This window comes from Thamnophis elegans, chromosome 16 (assembly GCF_009769535.1).
Source record: "Thamnophis elegans isolate rThaEle1 chromosome 16, rThaEle1.pri, whole genome shotgun sequence".
Taxonomy (NCBI): domain Eukaryota; kingdom Metazoa; phylum Chordata; class Lepidosauria; order Squamata; family Colubridae; genus Thamnophis; species Thamnophis elegans.
In genome coordinates, this window is record NC_045556.1 from 4,958,501 (window position 1) to 4,980,364 (window position 21,864).

The 21,864-nt window shown below is 43.2% G+C and overlaps 1 protein-coding gene across 2 annotated transcripts; it reads right to left on the bottom strand.

Annotated features, from left to right (window-relative positions):
- Positions 1–671: 671 nt before the first annotated feature.
- On the bottom strand, positions 672–21,314 carry LOC116519114 (protein PML-like). 2 transcript variants are annotated; one of them, XM_032232813.1, is made up of 8 exons: positions 21,187–21,313; positions 6,876–7,336; positions 5,134–5,711; positions 3,983–4,020; positions 3,471–3,696; positions 2,823–2,887; positions 2,195–2,327; positions 672–1,511 (listed from the first exon to the last, which is right to left on the bottom strand). In XM_032232813.1, exons 1-8 carry the CDS (start codon positions 21,235–21,237, stop codon positions 808–810), a joined length of 2,256 nt encoding a protein of 751 aa, XP_032088704.1. In that variant the 5' UTR covers positions 21,238–21,313; the 3' UTR covers positions 672–807. The 2 variants fall into 2 exon arrangements, with proteins under 2 accessions (XP_032088704.1, XP_032088705.1); XM_032232814.1 differs by lacking the exons at positions 672–1,511; positions 2,195–2,327; positions 2,823–2,887; ... (2 more) ...; positions 5,134–5,711; positions 6,876–7,336 and adding exons at positions 13,038–13,880; positions 14,597–14,717; positions 15,399–15,484; ... (2 more) ...; positions 17,629–18,206; positions 18,771–19,246 and having other exon boundaries at positions 21,187–21,314.
- Between the last annotated feature and the right edge of the window lie 550 nt (positions 21,315–21,864).

A 21,864-nucleotide genomic window follows, 5' to 3' on the forward strand; every position in this document is an offset into this window, starting at 1 on the left:
AAGGAACAATGGCCGACTTGGGAGTAAAGGCACAGATGGATGGTGAATGGCCCCTCCCAGAAGAAATAAAGAGGAGTGAAAGGGGAGTTTGCAGGAGACAATTAGTCCAATTCATGAGGGTGAAGATCTGTTCCTGATTTCTTGCCAAGGAATTGCTGCTACAGCTTGGAGTTTGGAAGATATTGGCCTGGCAGCTCTTCAAGCCTGATAAAAGGCCTGTAGTTGTGAAATCTCATGAAAGATTGTTGGCCGGGACTTTGCTGGAGAGGAATTCCCTTTAACCTAAATAGAAGAGGTTTTATCGGGACGAGGAGTCGGTGTCACGGCTTCTTCACTTAATAACCAAGAAAGAAACTACTCAACTCAACTTTAGAATTAAGTGTACTTTTACTGATTATAAACGATGAGAAGCGAAGCAAAGCTGGATCTGAGCAAAAGAGCACGAAAGCAAGAGATATCAATACATGATTCATTCCCCTCCCCTTGGTAACCCAGTCCACAGTCCAATCATATATCACCACAACTGTCAGGTGGGAAACATCTTCAAACATCATCATCAGGTTGGAATGCTGGACAGTTGGCCTTGGCGGGAAACTCCCCTCCTTCCACATGCGCAAACTGTGATAACAACTCCCAATTAACAGTCCTCCCGTACAGATTATTTCCCCCACCCAAATACCATGCCCTCCCTCCCCGTTTCAATGGCTGCCGAAAAGCAAGCAGCAAAACAGAGGCTGACAGTCGGCTTCATGATCTCGGGAGGCCTCGGTCAGGACATTTTAACCCCACAGTAACGAAGAGTGTTCCTTAGAGGGAAGAACTTTGAGAGGACGATGGGAGGTTTTCGAAATACTTGCGGATCTTGCTCAAGCGTTGAATTTTTTTCTCCCCGATCCTCAGCCTGCTGTTCAAGTGCCTGCACAGTTCCTTCAGCCCTTTCTCGGGGTCGCTTTGATAGACAGTCTGAAGGGTGAGAAGGGCGATATTGTGCAGGGCCAAAGTCTGCACCGAGGGCATGGAGAGGACTTTCTCCCGCAGGAGAGGCTGAAGTGAGGCGTAACATCTGAAGCTGGAGCAGGCGATGAGAGGCGTTCTCTGGAACAGGTTCTTAATTTCAAACATGGTACAGAGGTCCTTGAGAGTCTTGGCGCACTCACCCGCCTTGGTGCTGTCCAACTGTCCCCCCAGATGTTTCTTGTCCAAATTCTTCAGTGTATAATTAGAGATTTCTGGGGACTTCTCTCTGATGAGGGGCAAAGCATCCAAGAAACCAAAGATGGACGCCTCAAACTGCTCTTCTTTGTTGATCTTCTGAAGGGCATCAAGCAGGCCAGGGACGTCCATGGACCAAAGCTTGAATCCCACCAAAATGGGCCTCTGGAGGCTGCTGAGATACTTTAGGAACTCATCCATGCCCAACACAAGGTCCCTTTTGGTCTCCAGGCAGGAAATCGTGACACTGAAAATGGTGGTGTCCTCTCCGAGGGCGACCAGGTGAAGCATATTTCCTGCTGCATTGAAAAGAGAGAGATAATTGGTCTAGGTTGAGGGATGAAAGCGATGGACCTTAGCACGTTTCTCATACTTAACAAGAATACAGGTAGCCCTCGACTTTCAATAGTTCATTTAGTGACGGTTTGAAGTTACAATGGCCATGTGACTCCCATGGTCACGTGAGATACAATTGGACGCATGACAACCAGTTTATATTTAGGACAATCTGCAGTGTTCCCGGCACCAAGTGAGCTGCAGTGGCACAGTGGGATTCAGCCTGGGAATCAGAGGTGGGATTCAGCAGGTTCTGACCAGTTCTGGAGAACCGGTGGTGGAAATTTTGAGTTGTTCGGAGAACCTGTAAATAACACCTCTGGCTGGCCCTGCCCACATCTATTCTCTGCCTCCTGAGTCCCAGCTGATCGGGAAGGAATGGCGATTTTGCAGTAACCTTCTCCTGCCATGCCCACCAAGCCACACCCACAGAACCGGGAGTAAAAATATTTGAATTTCACCACTGCCTGCAAGGCTTTGGGCCTTAGTGCCACTCTTGTCAGGGGTGATGGTGTCCCTCATGCTTTGTGGTTTCAGGTCATTCTATGAAACAGAAGGCTGAGTTGGCCTACTTCAGGCAAGGTCACCACATTTGGCTCCCAGGATAGATATGCTCACCAATATCTTGGAGATCAAGGCCACTTACACAGAGACTTGAGGTCAAAGAATATGATCTTGGACTGTGAGCTGACATCTTCCGTTTGGCATAATGGATAATTCACAGGACTTTTCTGGTCACCGGGTGATGTAAGGTTGATGTCCAGGGGAAAGGTCAACATCTATAAAGAAGATGAACAATCAACGTTATGCTCTGGAGATCCAAAACTATTTGACTTGTCTCTTCAATCATGATATTTTTGGGGGGGGTAAAATGTGGTAGAACTGAATCATGAAACTCAACTGTTAAGGCAAGAATATTGTTAACTAACAGACATATTGCAGTAAATAAATCGTAGTTGAGATCAGTGGTGGGATTCAGATTGTTTTTACTACCGGTTCTGTGAGTGTGGCTTGGTGGGTTGGATTTCTTGATGACAAGAAATCACGTGAAACGGGCTGAGTACTCTGTTTTCTCCGTCTTAGACCTGGTCAACAGAGATATTGCTGTCCCAGACAATGCAGTGAAAGGAGGATCCGTGAATCGTTTCTTGAGGTGGCATAGATAGATGTCCTCAAATTTATTGGTCTACAAATCATTGTACCTCTTGGGGCAGAAACTCATGAAGAGAATGCCAAGGAGATGGCATTCTGGAACTAGGTGAATATGGACTCACCTCAGCTTCATCATCATCATCAGTGGATTCTTCTTCTGAAGAAATGTTCATCGAACAGTTATCTTCTGTTAAAGAAAGGACATGTGTTAAGGATTAGCCATAATGAAATCACAATGAAAAGCTACTTCTTGGATAATGTTCCATTAACAGCATCAATCACGACATCTATGTGTAGTTACCACGTAGATAAACCTTCTCCAGGAGGTTCCTAATTTTCAGGCCTTCAAACAGGGGCCCCATTGGTCCTGTAATTGGGTCTATCCAGTGGTGGGATTCAAATAATTTAACAACTGGGGGGGGGGACACACACAAACAATCTGCTACTTGCAAGTTTGATAAGGCTTTTGATAAGGTTAACTCTTCCTTTAAATAATCAAAATTGAAGAATGAGGGGATGAGTCACACAAATAATCTCCTACTTGCAATTTTGATAAGGGTTTTGATAAGTTCAACTCTTCCTTTAAATAATCAAAAGGCCTTTTCATCAATCATCATCCTTGTGGCAGCATTATTCTCCGGGCCTTCCTTGGGATGAACCTCACACAGAAAAACTGCCCTTCATATCTCCAAAAATAGGATCTCTTTTATGCAGAGAATTTTAAGGGTCTCTTGAAATTTCAAGATGAGGTGTCCTGAATGTAACACTACCTTGATCAGATGAATGTAAATAGTTATGAGCAATCTGTAGAGTGTCATCAGAGGATTGTTTGAGGCCTTCTTGAGTTGCTGGGATGTAAGAACTTCCAGTGGCTCCATAAATGGTCCCTGGTTCCTCATCATTTAACGGCTCAATTTTGACCATTTTGGGATGGTGCTCAGTGTTCTTTTCCTGCTCAATGCATTCCCTTTTTACCAATAATCTTCTAAAAATGTTCTAGAAGGAAAACAAAACAAAATGATGATATTTCAGTAGTGAGCGGCGTATCTTGGATACAGGTAGTCCTTGTATCCTTTGTCTGCTGTAACTCACAAAACCCATGCCTTTTAACAAACAGATTCAGAATAATGGAAGGGGCCTTGGAGGTCTTCTAGTCCAACCCGCAGCTCATGCAAGAAACCTTATACTTTTTCAGACAAATGTTTGCCCAATCTCTTTTTTAAAACCTTAATAACGTAATCTATAGTCTGTATATATTGGATATCTGTGCACGTCATCTCACCTCCTGAGGCTTAGTTTGGGGTTTAGCGGGAACAGCTTCTATAGAAGGTACAAAACAAAAGGATTAGAAAACAGGGCAAGAGGGTAAAGACGCAGTCATTAAAAAATATAATCCTACAGTTTTTTGCTGGCAATTCTGTCTCTTTCAGAAAGCTATGTGTTTGGGACCTTGGAAAGAGCAATAATAGATTAAATACAGCCACAATTATTAAAGTAGTTCCATGCCACTCCAACCGGGGTGACTTTAAGACTGGTGGAATTCCTCCGGCAGCCATGCATGGAATTCTGGGTGTTGAAGTCCACCAGTCTTAAAGTTACCACACTTGGGATACTCCTGGGCTAGAGGACTGTCATGGAACAACTTTAATAATTTGTGGACTTCAACTCCCAGAATTCCATGCATGGCTGCCGGAGGAATTCTGGGAATTGAAGTCTTAAGGTTGCCAACTATAGAGAGCCCTGATTCAGCTTCTTAAAAGGCACTGTTAACGCTGGCCTCTGGTGTTGGCTTCGTAACTCCAGATCCTCTGGGAAACAACTGATTGCCTAAGATCGGTCTACTACTCAGATGAGCCTCAGCCTCTGTGGTTTTATTGATTTATTTACCGATTTATATTTCATATTTTTAAACCGCCCTCTAACTCTCTCAAAAGTTTTAAAATTGTAGAAACTACATGAACGAACCTTCGACTTGCCACCATTCAGTTAACGAAGGTTGGAAGTCACAGAAAAAATGACTTACGACCCGTCCTTGAAGTTACGACCATTTGCACCATTCCCACACTCACGTGGCTGTAATTTGGGTGCTTGGAAACCAACCTGCATTTATGGCAGTTTTCAGCCACATCCTGCGGTCCACAGCAACGAATACAATTTGTGTCTTTCCTAGTTTATTCATTTATTATGAAATGTATTTGCCGTCCATCTCATGCCCAACAACTCTGGGTGGCTTATAATACAGCTGGCTTCCGACAAGCGAATGGGGGAAGCTGGATTCATTTTAATGACTGCAGGAGCCACTTAATGACTGTGGTAGAAATGATCCTAAATTGGGTCCATTTCCCTGACGACTGGCTTAATAATGGCGCTTAGTGACGGAAATTCCATGTGTTATAAATGGAGGACTACCTGCACATCTTTGCAAAACCTTACCGTTGTCTTTTGTCATTCTTTCAAGCAGATTTTGGAGTTGGCTCTTGATATCTAGGAAGGTGCTCACTTTGATTCCTTTTACCGTAGAGGGCTGCTTCTTTCTGACCTCCATCATGGATTTTTTCAGGAAAGGATGCATCTCCAACACCTCCTGGCCAGAAGCATAGAGATGCAACTTCTCCACCAACCTCTGGCTGGATGTGATTCTCTGGACCACGCCGTCCATCTCCTTCAGCTTCTTCTTCACGTCTTGGACCTGGTGGTTATGATGGGCCTCTACCTCTGCTAAGAATCCTTTGCCCTTGGCTCGCAACATCTGGATCATCTCCTCTATCTTCTGCTGGATGAGCGCTTGTGTCTCATTCCTCATCTTCTCCATGTTTTTAACCATATCCTCAAGTTTGCTGGAGGTCTTGTCGTAGACGTTCTTCTTCTCCATCAGCTCTGCGATCATGTTCTGCAATTCGCTCTGCCTGGATTGGATTTCCTGGCTGATGTTGCAATGTTGATCCATGTGCTTGCGGTCCTGTTGGGCGCAAGTATTACACATGGATTGACTGCACTGCCTGCAGTAGAGGCTGGGGAAACAAGAAAGGCAAAACATATGATATGTGGTTGGAACTGCTGTCCATCCCTGATCACTTCATGGACCTCAAAACTGGGTCTTTAATACCCCGTCAGGTCATGTTAAGACACCTGAGCATCTTCAAGCATGTCACAATCATATTCAGAAGGAGAAAAACATTACCTGTTGAGCAACATCTGAAACTACTAGATTAAAACTATGGAGGAAGTACACTACCTACCATGAAGTTTGGAAGAAATGTCTTTTTAGGAGAAACATAGGGAGAACAGAAGGGATTTAGGGCTCTCTTTGATTGAGGCCCCCAAGCAAAGATTGACCTAGTCAAATCCAACAAGACTTACATAAGAAAATATCAAAATGTAAATATACAGGTGGAAGAATGGTCTGAATTGACATATGTTAAATAACAATTATAAGAATGTACATTTAAGAATGAATTTGAAAGGGAAAATATTTTTTTTTTAAAAATCCAACAAGACTCAAACAATTGTCCCAAAATATCCAGATTCACGATTGCCCAAGCTATCTGTTGCTTTGAGTATGGGACTTACACTGGATTAAAACTATGGAGGAAATAAACCATCAATATTAAGAGAAGCCTCTTCACAGAACAGATAGGTAGAATAACGATAGAATAATTGTCGCTCAGGGTTGAACTGTGGGATCCTTAATACTCCCTTGAGCTTGGAGCTCAGGACACCAAGGAACCCAAGGTCAGAGAAGGACCAAGGATTCCACATAGAATTGAATATGAAATGGGATTCAGGGACTTCTCTGCCTGTTCTCCAAACAAAGATTGCCCTAGTTAAAACTAGCTAGAGATACCCAACACACAGCTAGAACAATTGTCCCTAAAGAACTATCCAGATTCGTGGTTGTCCAAGCTAAGGTGCTTCCATCATGAGAAATTGGAGACTCATCTGCAAGAATGGCACTTCTCTTCTTCCCATCATATTGTTCTATCTTAGCTAGTTAGTTCAAAACATTTCTACACTTTGCTCCAGATGTCTATTGGAGCAACAAACTTCACTGCTTCTTGCCCCAGATTCGAAAACCATCCATTCCTGGGCGTGCTGGAAAGCCAGGCAGTGGCTAAGATGGTGGTGGCTTAAAAGAGCTACTCTGCTTGAGCATGAAGCGGAGACGGAGAACCTACCTTAGCATTTGGGTATTGTGCCCCATCTTGGAACAAAACATGGGTTTGCTGATGGTTGAGAGGAAGTCTTTGCAAGATTCTGCCTGGAACTCCTTCAGCGGTCTCGTTTGGGGACTATGGTGCTTCAGGTATTTCTGGTGGCTTTGGAAGCACGAGAGGCAAAGGAGGTCTTGGCAGATAGAACACCAAAACTTGGCCCCTTTCTTACAGTTGTGGCAAACCAAAGTTTTGGCCCCAGTGAACTTCTGGTAGAGGCCGAGCTTGCCTTGGAGGTTGGCGAAGAAAACGTTGTCCAGTTTCTCGGAAATCTTTGCCATCCCGCAGATGGCGCACAGATTGGCCTCTTCATTTCCTTTCAGGCACTGGGAGCAGAGATTGTGAAGGCAGGGCAGGAGTTTGGGGCAGGCCACCTCTGCGTGGCATCTGTCACATAGGAGGAACTGGAACTCCTGGTTCATCGCCTGTCAAAGGGGGAGATCTCAGTTAATCCAACAGAAGAATGCAACTGGAAAGTAATGAAATATGAGCAGGACGTCGGATGCTGCTAGCCGGGACATGTGGAAAGTTGGGTGTGGCGGAGGACTTAGAAGGAGGAGGAAGTCAACCGCAAACGAAAAGCAAACAAGGGGACCTAACAATGCCACAGGGAGTTCGTTTCCTTGTTTAGTTTCCTTCCAACGCTGTTGATTCATCCGTTGGGTAGAAAAATCTAAACCAGGGATAGCGAACCTTTTCCTTACTGTGTGCCAAAATTGCGCCTCCACGCTGCCCACTCTATCTCCCCTCCCTCCACCACCACACCCGCGCATGCACGAGAGACACTTCCTCACGCTCCGGAGGCTTTCCTGAAGACTGGGGAGGGAGGAAAAGGGCCTCCCCTGGCCCCACGAAGGCCCTCCGGAAGCCAGAAATGGATTGTTCCAGAACTTCCGCTTGGCCCTTTGGGGCCATTTTGTGCCCTCCCCTGGGCATCAGGAAAGACTCCGGAGCCTGGGGAGGGTGAAAAACAGCTCCAACTGGAAGTTTGGCTCATTGGGGCCATTCTTTGCCCTCCCCAGCCTCCGGAGTCTTTCCTGAAGCCTGGGGAGGGTGAATACATGTTACATCTATCTATGTACATATATTCCTTTTGTAACTATTATTCTGTGCTATTCTATATATAACACATCTTACATTCCCTCCCCCTTATTAATTATCCGGTTTCATGATTGTTTTGTAATGTCTTAATCTTTGCAAGCCCTTTTCAAGGAGGCAGCCCCCCCCCCAGGTGTTCTAAGGGCAAGCATCTCCCCTCTCCCTCCGCCCCCCCTGCAAAACTCTTAGATGGGACCAAACTGATGGAAAAGTGGGCGCTTCTCCCCCACCCCCAAACTGCAGGAAGTGTTCAGCATTGGAGAGGGCTAAGCCCCTGCTGTCTTTCTGCTCCGGGGTTGACAGCCCACCGCTTACCGTCAACTGGAAAGCGGGCTCCGAGGCGGCTTTTCCGGCCATCGTAGTTCTTTTGCAACCGCGGGCAGCCTTCTAACCCCGGAGGAAGGCGCGGTCTGCGAAGCTTTTGACTTTCGTTTTCCTGGCAACCCGCTTCTCGTCTTGCGAAGGGGAGGAGGCGGGGGGCTCTCTCTTGCGCCCGCGGGCGCGCTTTTCTAATCAAGAACCAGATCTGTGTGTGTATCTGTGTGTTGTACATGTGTGTGACACTCAGTCGCCTAAGAGAGAAACCGCTGGTTATGGTTTCAGAATCCACGCAGGAGGAGAATGCCTGCAGGTAGAGAAAAGGAATATCAGGTGCAATACCAAGTTTCAGTGGGAATGAGAAGAGAAACTCAAAAGATAAAATAGCTTTATTGTTTTGCGTTTATGGTGGAAAAGGGAGGATCTGTTGAAGCATCGGTTCTAAATCTCACATTCTCAACATGTAATTTTTTTTATTGACAATTTTAAAAAAGCTTTTACAAATATTCACCTCCCCTCCCCCCCTCCCCCCTGAACCCCCCCAACCTCCCCCCCCCCCCTCCAACTTCCCAGGACAAATACAGGGTATAAATCTTTAACAAACATATTCTAAAATAAACTAAAAGAAAGTTAGTATCATCTTTCATTTGTGCTTTAACTCCTCTTTTGTTAGCCTAACTCTAAACAGATATCGATCCTCGCTTTTTCAGTCATAAACTACCTGGAATTTCTTAATCCCGTATTTATTTTGAATATAGTCAATCCATCTTCTCCACTCCAGGTTATATTTCTCATCTGAGTGATCCTTAAAATATGCTGATATTTTAGCCATCTCTGCTAAGTTTGTGACTTTTAATGTCCATTCTTGAATAGTAGGCAAATCTTCCTTCTTCCAGTATTGCTCCACCAACAGTCTTGCTGCCGTTATTAAGTACAAAATCAAGTTAGTCTCTATAACAGTAACAATCAGTAATTATACCTAACAGGAATAACTGAGGGGTAAACTTTATCCTCTTTTTAAGAATATTTTGCATAATCCACCATATTTTTATCCAAAATGCTTTAACCTTTTTACAAGTCCACCATATATGGTAATATGTAGCATCAACACAATCACATCTCCAGCATTTAGGTTGTAAGTTCGGACACATGCAAGCCAATTTTTTAGGAACTAAATGCCATCTATAAAACATCTTATAAAAATTCTCTCTCAGATTTTGAGCTTGCGTGAATTTTACATGTCTTACCCATATCTTTCCCCATGTATCCAACATTATTGGTTCTTCAAAATTTTGTGCCCACTTTATCATACAGTCTTTAACTAATTCTGTTTCAGAATCAATTTCTATTAATACATTATATAACCTTTTTTATATGCATTTGGCTTTGATCCCTAATTTGTTTTATTAGATTGTCCTCATTTTGCGTAATACCAATTTTCTGATCTGTTTTCCATCTGGCCTGTAACTGTCCATACTGAAACCATGTTTGGATTACCTTTTCCTCTTTTAGTACATTCAAGGGTTTTAGCTGTAATACACATCTTTCTATAGTGAGAAGCTGTCTGTATGTAGTTACATCCTGTTTCTTATCCACCTTCTTGTCATATATCAGATAAGCATGCCAACTGTACACCAAATCATGCCCTTCAATGTTAAGTATTCTCTCCTCTCTTGAATTGATCCAGTCACTGATTATTGCTAAAACTACTGCTTCGTAGTATAGTTTTAAATTTGGCATTTTCAAGCCTCCTCTCTCACGCACATCTTGCATTATTTTAAGTTTTATTCTCGGCTTTTTCCCTGCCCGTACAAATTTGTTAAGTCTTCCCTTTGATTGGTGTTCATATTTTTAACTAGCATCTTTCTTTTTTCCTAGGTTTATTTTAAACCCAGATACTTGGCCATATTGATTAATCATATTCATTAGAACCTTGATAGATTTCTCTGGTTGGATTAAAGTTATAACCAAATCGTCCGCGAATGTATGTAGTCTATATTCTTGATGCCTAATCTTGATTCCCTGTAAATCATCTGATCCCCATATTTTATTCAACAATAATTCCAGGGTTATAATAAACAATAATGGCGTAAGGGGCAACCCTGTCTTGTACCTTTCTAGATTTTAAATGGTTCTGTTAAGCTTCCATTGACTATAATTTGTGTTGTTTGTTTCTGATATATTGCTTTAATTGATTGTAGAAAGTACTCTCCAATTTGCATCTTTTGCATTGTTTTCATTAAAAATTGCCAATTCACTCGATCAAAGGCTTTCTCGGCATCTAGAAATATAAGCGCTGCAGGGATTTGGTTATTCTTTCCCAAATATTCCAGTATATTAACAATTCGTCTTACATTACTTCTCATTTGTCTCCCCGGTTTGATCATTATGAATCAGTTGCTGAGTAACCAACATTAATCTATTCCCTAATATTTTTGCAAAAATTTTATAATCTAAATTGAGTAGGGATATAGGTCTATAATTTTTTGGTTGACTAAGATCTTAATCTTCTTTAGGTATCAAGGATATGAAAGCTGTCTTCCAAGATGGAGGTACCTTCCCTTCCACTTGGATTTTATTAAATAATTTCTTAAGGAGTCCTACCATCTTTAATTGTAATTTTTTGTAATAAACTGCTGTCAAACCATCTGTGCCCGGTGCTTTCCCAGCCTTTAACTGTTTAATTACCAGGAGGATTTCCCCCCAGGTTATTGGTTGATTCAATCTCTCCCTCTGCTCCTCCTTAACTATAGGTATTTTTTCTTTGTCCAAGTATCTATATCTAAGCCTTGTATTTTATCACCCATGTACAATCCTTTTGGATCATATCCTGTTGATAAACTTCTTTTCCGTTATAATATATTTTCGGTATATTACGAGATTTTTGTTTCTTCCTGGTCAAATATGCTAACCATCTGCCTGGTTTATTTGCATTACAGAAGGTATTATGTTTTGCATATAACAAATTAGTAGCCACTTGATCTGACATCAGCATGTTAAATTGTGCTTGTAATAGGGTAATTACTTCTTTAATCTTCTTATCTCCTGGGTTTAGTATGAACTCCTGTTCTTTCTTCCTAATCTCTTCCTCTAGTTCCTTTCTTTTTTCCCCCTGTCTACGTCTATGTAACTTATTTAAATTTATTAGGACTCCTCGCATGTACACTTTGCTTGCATCCCACACCATTTCCATAGATGTACCCTTATTCATGTTAAAAACAAAATATTCTCTTGACAGTTTTTTACATCAATATGTAATTTTGTGGCTAGAAGCAGGACCTCAAATCCTTAAGATTATGTGACATCCAAAAAAACAACCAGATACTTAAGGCTTCCAAGTGACCAACTGTCGTTGAGTGGTGAAAAAGGTTGATCAGAAGCAAAACTAGTCTGGGATTTCATGTAGGAAATTGTTAATACAATAACTTTATTGCAACTTCTAATATTGTCATTGCCTTTAACCTATATGTAGGTTATATGATGAGATTTCCTGGGTCGGAAGACATACAAACTGGAAAGAAACAACACGTGTCAGCACAAAGTTGTGATACATAAATCAAGGCTCATGGCGTCACATAATGTACAAGCCTCACCATCTGTGGTTGATTCCATAAAGCACTTTGATGTAGTCTATGAGAACGCAGTCATGCTCCCATGAAATGTCAGAAGACCTTGGCCAGGTATACCACCCAAGCCTGTGTGGTTTCACTTCAGAAGAAGTCCCTTGTGTTCCCAGAAGGGTCATTTTATGTTGTGGCCCGCCAGCAGAGCTGGTGGAATACTCAGACAGTAAGGAGGTTGGGGAGGAACCTGGGCCAGTCCTGCAGTCCGGAGAAGGCTCTGACAAGGGCTCTGTGTCAGAGGCGGGGAGGTGGCCAGGGCCATCTGACAGTTATCAGCCGCCTTCAGAGTCAGATATCAGTGGGGCAGATGAACAGCTGGAGCCTGTTCCCGATGTGTGCATGAGCAGAGCTGCCAGGAGAACAGCTAAGAAACAAGGACCGACTTGGGAGTAAAGGCACAGGTGGATGGTGAATGCCCCTTCCCAGAAGAAATAAAGAGGAGTGAAAGGATAGTTTGCAAGAGACAATTGGTGCAATTCATGAGGGTGAAGATCTGTTCCTGATTTCTTGCCAAGAAATTGCTGCTACAGCTTGGAGTTTGGAAGATATCGGCCTGGCAGCTCTTCAAGCCTGATAAAAGGCCTGTAGTTGTGAAATCTCATGAAAGACTGTTGGCCGGGACTTTGCTGGAGAGGAATTCCCTTTAACCTAAATAGAAGAGGTTTTATCGGGACAAGGAGTCGGTGTCACGGCTCCTTCACTTAATAACCAAGAAAGAAACTACTCAACTCAACTTTAGAATTAAGTGTACTTTTACTGATTATTAAAGATGAGAAGCGAAGCAAAGCTGGATCTGAGCAGAAGAATGCGAAAGCAAGAGATATCAATACATGATTCATTCCCCTCCCCTTGGTACCCAGTCCACAGTCCAATCATATATCACCACAACTGTCAGGTGGGAAACATCTTCAAACATCATCATCAGGTTGGAATGCTGGACAGTTCGCCTTGGCGGGAAACTCCCCTCCTTCCACATGCGCAAACTGTGATTGAATTTGAATTTATTGCACTTATATGCCGCCCTTTTCCCCGGAGGGGACTCAGAACTCCCAATTAGCAGTCCTCCTGTACAGATTATTTCCCCCACCCAAATACCATGCCCTCCCTCCCCGTTTCAATGGCAGCCGAAAAGCAAGCAGCAAAACAGAGGCTGACAGTCGGCTTCATGATCTCGGGAGGCCTCAGTCAGGACATTTTAACCCCACAGTAACGAAGAGTGTTCCTTAATGAATCTCTGGAAGGGAAGAACTTTGAGAGGACGATGGGAGGTTTTCGAAATACTTGCAGATCTTGCTCAACTTTTGAATGTTTTTCTCCCCGATCAAGCACCTGCAGAGTTCCTTCAGCCCGTTCTTGGGATCGCTTTGATAGATGGACTGAAGGGTGAGAAGGGAGATATTGTGCAGGGCCAAAGTCTGCACCGAGGGCATGGAGAGGACTTTCTCCCGCAGGAGAGGCTGAAGTGAGGCGTAACATCTGAAGCTGAAGCAGGTGATGAGAGGCCTTCTCTGGAACAGGATGTTAATTTCAAAGATGGTACAGAGGTTCTTGAGAGTCTGGGCGCAGTCATCCGCCTTGGTGCTGTCCAACTCTCCCCAAAAATATGTCTTGTCCAGATTATTCAGTGAATAATTAGAGATTTCTGGGGACATCTCTCTGATGAGGGGCAAAGCATCCAAGAAACCTTGGATGGATGCCTTGAATTGCTCTTCTTTGTTGATCTTCTGAAGGGCATCAAGCAGGCCAGGGAGGTCCATGGACCACAGGTTGTATCCCACCAAAATGGGCCTCTGGAGGCTGCTGAGATACTTTAGGAACCCATCCATGCCGTACTCAAAGACTCTGTCCCTTGCGGTCTCCAGGCAGGAAATCGTGAAACTGAAAATGTTGGCATCCTCTCCGAGGGCAACCAGGTGAAGTTTATTTCCTGCTACATTGAAAAGAGAGACATCATTGGTCCAGGTTGAGGGATGAAAGGGATGGACTTTAACAAGTTTCTCATACTTAACAAGAATACAGGTAGCCCTCGACTTACAACAGTTCATTTAGTGACAGTTTGAAGTGACAATGGTCATGCGACTCCCATGGTCACGTGAGATACATTTGGACGCTTGACAACCAGTTTATATTTAGGACAATCTGCAGTGTCCCAGGGATCATGTGAGCTTCAGTGGCACAGTGAGGAAATGGCCTGGGAATCAGCCTGGGAATCAGAGGTGGGATTCAGCAGGTTCTGACCAGTTCTGGAGAACCGGTAGTGGGAATTTTGAGTTGTTCGGAACCTGTAAATATCACCTCTGGCTGGCCCCACCCCCATCTATTCTCTGCCTCCCAAGTCCCAGCTGATCCAGAGAGAATGGGGATTTTGCAGTAACCTTCTCCTGCCACGCCCACCAAGCCACGCCATGCCCACCAAACCACACCCACAGAACCGGTAGTAAAAATATTTGAATTTCACCACTGCCTGCAAGGCTATGATGGGCCTTGGTGCCACTCTTGTCAGGGGTGATGGTGTCCCTCATACTTTGTGGTTTCAGGTCATTCTATGAAACAGAAGGCTGAGTTGGCCTACTTCAGGCAAGGTCACCACATTTGGCTCCCAGGATAGATATGCTCACCAATACCTCGGAGATCAAGGCCACTTACACAGAGACTTGAGGTCAAAGAATATGATCTTGGACTGTGAGCTGACATCTTCCGTTTGGCATAATGGATACTTCACAGGACTTTTCTGGTCACCGGGTGATGTAAGGGGAAGGATTGAGATCTACAAAGAAGATGAACAATCAACGTTATGCTCTGGAGATCCAGAACTATTTGACCTGTCTCCTGAATCATGATATTTTTTTGGTAAAATGTGGTAGAACTGAATCATGAAGCTCAACTGTTAAGGCAAGAATATTGTTAACTAACGGACATATTGCAGTAAATAAATTGTAGTTGAGATCAGTGGTGGGATTCAGATTGTTTTTACTACCAGTTCTGTGAGTGTGGCTTGGTGGGCATGGCAGGGGAAGGATACTGCAAAATCCCCATTCCTTCCGGATCAGCTGGGACTTGGGAGGCAGAGAATACATGGGGTCAGGGCCAATCAGAGGTGGTATTTACCAATTTTCCGAACTACTCAAAATTTTCGCTACCGGTTCTGCAGAACTGGTCAGAACCTGCTGAATACCACTTCTAGTTGAGATCCTCTTTTGATGACAAGAAATCATGTGAAACGGGCTAAGTAATCTGTTTTCTCCGTCTTAGACCTGGTCAACAGAGATATTGCTGTCCCAAACAATGCAGTGAAAGGAGGATCCGTGAATCGTTTCTTGAGGTGTTATAGATAGATGTCCTCAAATTTATTGGTCTACAAATCATTGTACCTCTTGGGGCAGAAACTCATGTTATGAAGAGAATGCCTAGGAGATGGCATTCTGGAACTAGGTGAATATGGACTCACCTCAGCTTCATCATTATCATCATCATCATCATCATCATCATCAGTGGATTCTTCTTCTGAAGAAATGTTCATCGAACAGTTATCTTCTGTCAAAGAAAGGACATGTGTTAAGGAATAGCCATAATGAAATCACAATGAAAAGCTACTTCTTGGATAATGTTCCATTAACAGCATCAATCACGACATCTATGTGTAGTTACCACATAGATAAACCTTCTCCAGGAGGTTCCTAACTTTCAGGCCTTCAAACAGGGACCCCATTGGTCCTGTAATTGGGTCTATCCAGTGGTAGGGTTCAAATAATTTAACAACTGGGGGGGGGACACACACAAACAATCTGCTACTTGCAAGTTTGATAAGGCTTTTGATAAAGTTAACTCTTCCTTTAAATAATCAAAATTGAACAATGGGGTGATGAGTTACACAAATAATCTGCTATTTGCAATTTTGATAAGGCTTTTGATAAGGTTAAATTGAACAATGGGGGATGAGTCACACAAATAATCTGCTACTTGCAATTTTGATAAGGCTTTTGATAAGGTCAACTCTTCCTTTAAATAATCAAAAGGCCTTTTCATCAATCATCATCCTTGTGGCAGCATTTTTCTCTGGGCCTTCCTTGGGATGAACCTCACACAGAAAAACTGCCCTTCATACCTCCAAAAATAGGATCTCTTTTATGCGGAGAATTTTAAGGGTCTCTTGAAATTTCAAGATGAGGTGTCCTGAATGTAACACTACCTTGAGCAGATGAATGTAAATAGTTATGAGCAATCTGTAGAGTGTCATCAAGGGATTGTCTGAGGCGTTCTTGACTTGCTGGGACATAAGAACCTCCAGTGGCTCCATAACTGGTCCCTGGTTCCTCATCATTTAACGGCACAATTTTGACCATTTTGGGATGGTGCTCGGTGTTCTTTTCCTGCTCAATGCATTCCCTTTTTCCCAATAATCTTCTAGAACTGTTCTAAAAGGAAAACAAAACAAAATGATGATATTTCAGTAGTGAGCGGTGTATCTTGGATACAGGTAGTCTTTGTATCCTTCGTCTGTATATATTGGATATCTGTGGACGTCATCTCACCTCCTGAGGCTTAGTTTGGGGTTTAGCGGGAACAGCTTCTATAGAAGGTACAAAACAAAAGGATTAGAAAACAGGGCAAGAGGGTAAAGACGCAGTCATTAAAAAATATAATCCTACAGTTTTTTGCTGGCAATTCTTTCAGAAAGCTATGTGTTTGGGACCTTGGAAAGAGCAATAATAGATTAAATACAGCCACAATTATTAAAGTAGTTCCATGCCACTCCAACCGGGGTGACTTTAAGACTGGTGGAATTCCTCCGGCAGCCATGCATGGAATTCTGGGAGTTGAAGTCCACCAGTTTTAAAGTTACCACACTTGGGATACTCCTGGGCTAGAGGACTGTCATGGAACAACTTTAATAATTTGTGGACTTCAACTCCCAGAATTCCATGCATGGCTGCCGGAGGAATTCTGGGAATTGAAGTCTTAAGGTTGCCAACTATGGAGAGCCCTGATTTAGCTTCTTAAAAGGCACTGTTAACGCTGGCCTCTGGTGTTGGCTTCGTAGCTCCAGATCCTCTGGGAAACAACTGGTTGCCTAAGATCGGTCTACTACTCAGATGAGCCTCAGCCTCTGTGGTTTTATTGATTTATTTACCGATTTATATTTCATATTTTTAAACCGCCCCTCTAACTCTCTCAAAAGTTTTAAAATTGTAGAAACCACATGAACGAACCTTCGACTTGCCACCATTCAGTTAACGAAGGTTGGAAGTCACAGAAAAAATGACTTACGACCCATCCTTGAAGTTACGACCATTTGCACCATTCCCACACTCACGTGGCTGTAATTTGGGTGCTTGGAAACCAACCTGCATTTATGGCAGTTTTCAGCTACATCGTGCGGTCCACAGCGACGAATACAATTTGTGTCTTTCCTAGTTTATTCATTTATTATGAAATGTAATTGCCGCCCATCTCATGCCCAACAACTCTGGGTGGCTTATAATACAGCTGGCTTCCGACAAGCGAATGGGGGAAGCCAGATTCATTTTAACGACCGCAGGAGCCACTTAATGACTGTGGTAGAAATGATCCTAAATTGGGTCCATTTCCCTGACGACTGGCTTAATAATGGTGCTTAGTGACGGAAATTCCAAGCGTTATAAATGGAGGACTACCTGCACATCTTTGCAAAACCTTACCGTTGTCTTTTGTCATTCTTTCAAGCAAATTTTGGAGTTGGCTGTTGATATCTAGGATGTTCCTCACTTTGATTCCTTTTACCGTAGAGGGCTGCTTCTGTCTGAGCTCCATCATGGATTTTTTCAGGAAAGGATGCATCTCCAACACCTCCTGGCCAGAAGCATAGAGATGCAACTTCTCCACCAACCTCTGGCTGGATGTGATTCTCTGGACCACGCCCTCCATCTCCTGCAGCTTCTTCTTCACGTCTTGGACCTGGTGGTTATGATGGGCCTCTACCTCTGCTAAGAATCCTTCGCCCTTGGCTTGCAACATATGGATCATCTCCTCTATCTTCTGCTGGATCAGTTCTTGCATCTCATTCCTAATCTTCTCCATGTTTTTCACCATATTCTCAAGTTTGCTGGAGGTCTTGTCGTAGACGTTCTTCTTCTCCATCAGCTCTGCGATCATGTTCTGCAATTCGCTCTGCCTGGACTGGATTTCCTGGCTGATGTCGCAATGTTGACCCATGTGCTTGCGGTCCAGTTGGGCGCAAGTATTACACATGGATTGACTGCACTGCCTGCAGTAGAGGCTGGGGAAACAAGAAAGGCAAAACATATGATATGTGGTTGGAACTGCTGTCCATCCCTGATCACTTCATGGACCTCAAAACTAGGTCTTTAGCACCCTGTCAGGTCATGTTAAGACACCTGAGCATCTTCAAGCATGTCACAATCACATTTAGGAGGACAAAAACATTACCTGTTGAGTAACATCTGAAACTACTAGATTAAAGCTATGGACCTGTAAGCAGGTCAATAAACATTAGGCTAGAAACAACACCAGAATGTTTCCTTCCTGCCTTCCTTACAGGATTAGCTCTGTAAAGTGGGAAAAAACCAAAAGGAGATTTCTTCCAACAACCGGTTCTCCGAACTGCCTGGAAAGTTACCGACCGGTTCTCCCTAATAGGTGCAAACCGGCTGAATCCCACCACTGCTCCAGATGTCTATTGGAGCAACAAACTTCACTGCTTCTTGCCCCAGATTCGAAAACCATTCATTTCTGGGCGGGCTGGAAAGCAGGCAGTGGCTAAGACGGTGGTGGCTTAAAAGAGATTCTCTGCTTGAGCATGAAGCAGAGATGGAGAACCTACCTTAGCTTTTGGGTATTGTGCCCCGCCTTGGAACAAAACATGGGTTTTCTGATGGTTGAGAGGAAGCCTTTGCAAGATTCTGTCTGGAATTCCTTCAGCAGGACTATTTCGGGACTATGGTGCTTCAGGTATTTCTGGTGGCTTTGGAAGCACGAGAGGCAGAGGAAGTCCTCGCAGGTAGAACACCAAAACTTGGCCTCTTTCTTACAGCTGTCGCAAACCAAATCTTTGCTCCCAGTGACCTTCTGGTAGAGGCCGAGTTTGTTTTGGAGGTTGACGAAGAAAACGTTGTCCAGTTTCTCGGGGCTCTCTGCCAGGTGGAAGTATGGCGTCCCGCAGATGACACAGAGATCGGCCTCTTCATTTTCTTCCAGGCACTGCGAGCAGAGATTGTGAAGGCAGGGCAGGAGTTTGGGGCAGGCCACCTCTCTGTGGCATCTGTCACATAGGAGGAACTGGAACTCCTGGTTCATCGCCTGTCAAAGGGGGAGATCTCAGTTAATCCGGTTCTATGAACGCAACTGGAAAGTAATGAAATATGAGCAGGACGTTGGATGCTGCTAGCCGGGAAATGTGGAAAGTTGGGTGTGGTGGTGGACCTATTCGCTCCCATCCAACCATTTTGGTTTTGCCACATTCTTTTGGACGAGAGAGGAGGAAGTCAACCGCAAACGAAAAGCAAACAAGGGGACCTAACAATGCCATAAACTCAATCATCTATCTATCATCTCTCTCTCTCCCTCGTATGTATGTATGTATGTATGTATGTATGAATGTATGTATGTATGTATGTATCTATCTATCTATCTATCTATCTATCTATCTATCTATCTATCTATCTATCTATCTATCTATCTATCATCTCTCTCTCATCTCTCTGTCTCTCTCTGTCTCTCTCTCATATCTACCTATCTAATCTATCTATCATCTATCTATCATCTCTCTCTCTCTCATATCTCTATCTATCTATCTATCTATCTATCTATCTATCTATCTATCTATCTATCTATCTATCTATCTATCTATCTATCTATCTATCTATCTATCATCCCACTCATCTCTCTCTCTCTCATATCTATCTATCTATCTATCTATCTATCTATCTATCTATCTATCTATCATCTATCTATCTATCTATCTATCTATCATCTATCTATCATCTATCATCTCTCTCTCTCTCTCATATCTACCTACCTACCTACCTACCTACCTATCTATCTGTCTATCATCTCTCTCTCTCTCTTTCTCTCCCTCATATCTATCTATCTATCTATCTATCTATCTATCTATCTATCTATCTATCTATCTATCATCTCTCTCTCTTTCTCTCATATCTATCTATCTATCTATCTATCTATCTATCTATCTATCTATCTATCTATCTATCTATCTATTTATCTATCATCTCTCTCATCTCTCTCTCTCTCATATCTATCTATCTATCTATCTATCTATCTATCTATCTATCTATCTATCTATCATCTATCTATCATCTCTCTCTCTTTCTCTCATATCTATCTATCTATCTATCTATCTATCTATCTATCTATCTATCATCTATCTATCATCTCTCTCTCTCTCATATCTACCTACCTATCTACCTACCTACCTGCCTGCCTGCCTGCCTGCCTGCCTATCATCTCTCTCTCATCTCTCTCTCTCTCTTTCTCTGTCTCATATCTATCTATCTATCTATCTATCTATCTATCTATCTATCTATCTATCATCTATCATCTCTCTCTCTCTCATATCTACCTATCTAATCTATCTATCATCTATCTATCATCTCTCTCTCACTCTCTCATATCTATATCTACCTATCTACCTATCTACCTATCTACCTATCTATCTATCTATCTATCTATCTATCTATCTATCTATCTCTCATCTCTCTCTCTCTCTATCTATCTATCTATCTATCATCTTTACACATTTTTCATCTACCAATATGGCAATTTATACATATTTCTCCTATACATATTACTCTTTCAATGTACTTCTTTCTATGCAATACATTTTACATCTATCTATGTACATATATTCCTCTTATAACTATTATTCTGTACTATTCTATATATAACACATCTTACATTCCCTCCCCCTTATTAATTATGTGCTTTTATGATTGTTTTCTAACGTCTTAATCATTGCAAGCCCTTTTCAAGGAGGCAGCCCCCCCCCCCGGTGTTCTAAGGGCAAGCATCTCCCCTCTCCCTCCGCCCCCCCCTCTAAAACTCTTAGATGGGACCAAACTGGTGGAAAAGTGGGCGCTTCTCCCCCACCCCCAAACTGCAGGAAGTGTTCAGCATTGGAGAGGGCTAAACCCCTGCTGTCTTTCTGCTCCGGGGTTGACAGCCCACCGCCCGCCCATCCCCTACCCCGCTTACTTTGCAACAAACCGACCCCCGAAGCTTACCGTCAACTGGAAAGCGGGCGCCTCTGGCTCCGAGGCGGCTTCTCCGGCCATCGCAGCTCCTTTGCAACTCCGGGCAGCCTTCTAACCCCGGAGGAAGGCGCGGTCTGCGAAACTTAACCTAAACCTAAACTTTTGACTTTCGTTTTCCTGGCAACCCGCTTCTCGTCTTGGGGAGGAGGCGGGGGCTCTCTCTTGCGCCCGCGGGCGCTCTTTTCTAATCAAGAACCAGATCTGTATGTCTGTGTGTGTGTGTTGTACATGTGTGTGACACTCAGTCGCCTAAGAGAGAAACCGCTGGTTATGGTTTCAGAATCCACGCAGGAGGAGAATGCCTGCAGGTAGAGAAAAGGAATATCAGGTGCAATACCAAGTTTCAGTGGGAATGAGAAGAGAAACTCAAAGGATAAAATAGCTTTATTGTTTTGCGTTTATGGTGGAAAAGGGAGGATCTGTTGAAGCATCGGTTCTAAATCTCACATTCTCAACATGTAATTTTTTATTGGAAATTTTAAAAAAGCTTTTACAAATATTCACCTCCCCTCCCCCCCTCCCCACCCGAACACAACCCCCCCCAACCTCCCCCTCCTCCTCAACTTCCCAGAATAAATACAGGGTATTAATCTTTAACAAACATATTCTAAAATAAACTAAAAGAAAGTTAGTATCATCTTTCATTTG

What these genes read in the sequence shown, in the direction of transcription:
- LOC116519114 (XM_032232814.1), bottom strand. Translation starts at nt 21,237, where the DNA reads ATGGCCGGAGAAGCCGCCTCGGAGCCAGAGGCGCCCGCTTTCCAGTTG. An exon ending in AAGAATGACAAAAGACAACG is followed by an intron (nt 16,521 to 17,628) that starts GTAAGGTTTTGC and finishes TACCTTCTATAG; the next exon opens with AAGCTGTTCCCGCTAAACCC. An exon ending in TTTACATTCATCTGCTCAAG is followed by an intron (nt 15,485 to 16,139) that starts GTAGTGTTACAT and finishes TTTCTTTGACAG; the next exon opens with AAGATAACTGTTCGATGAAC.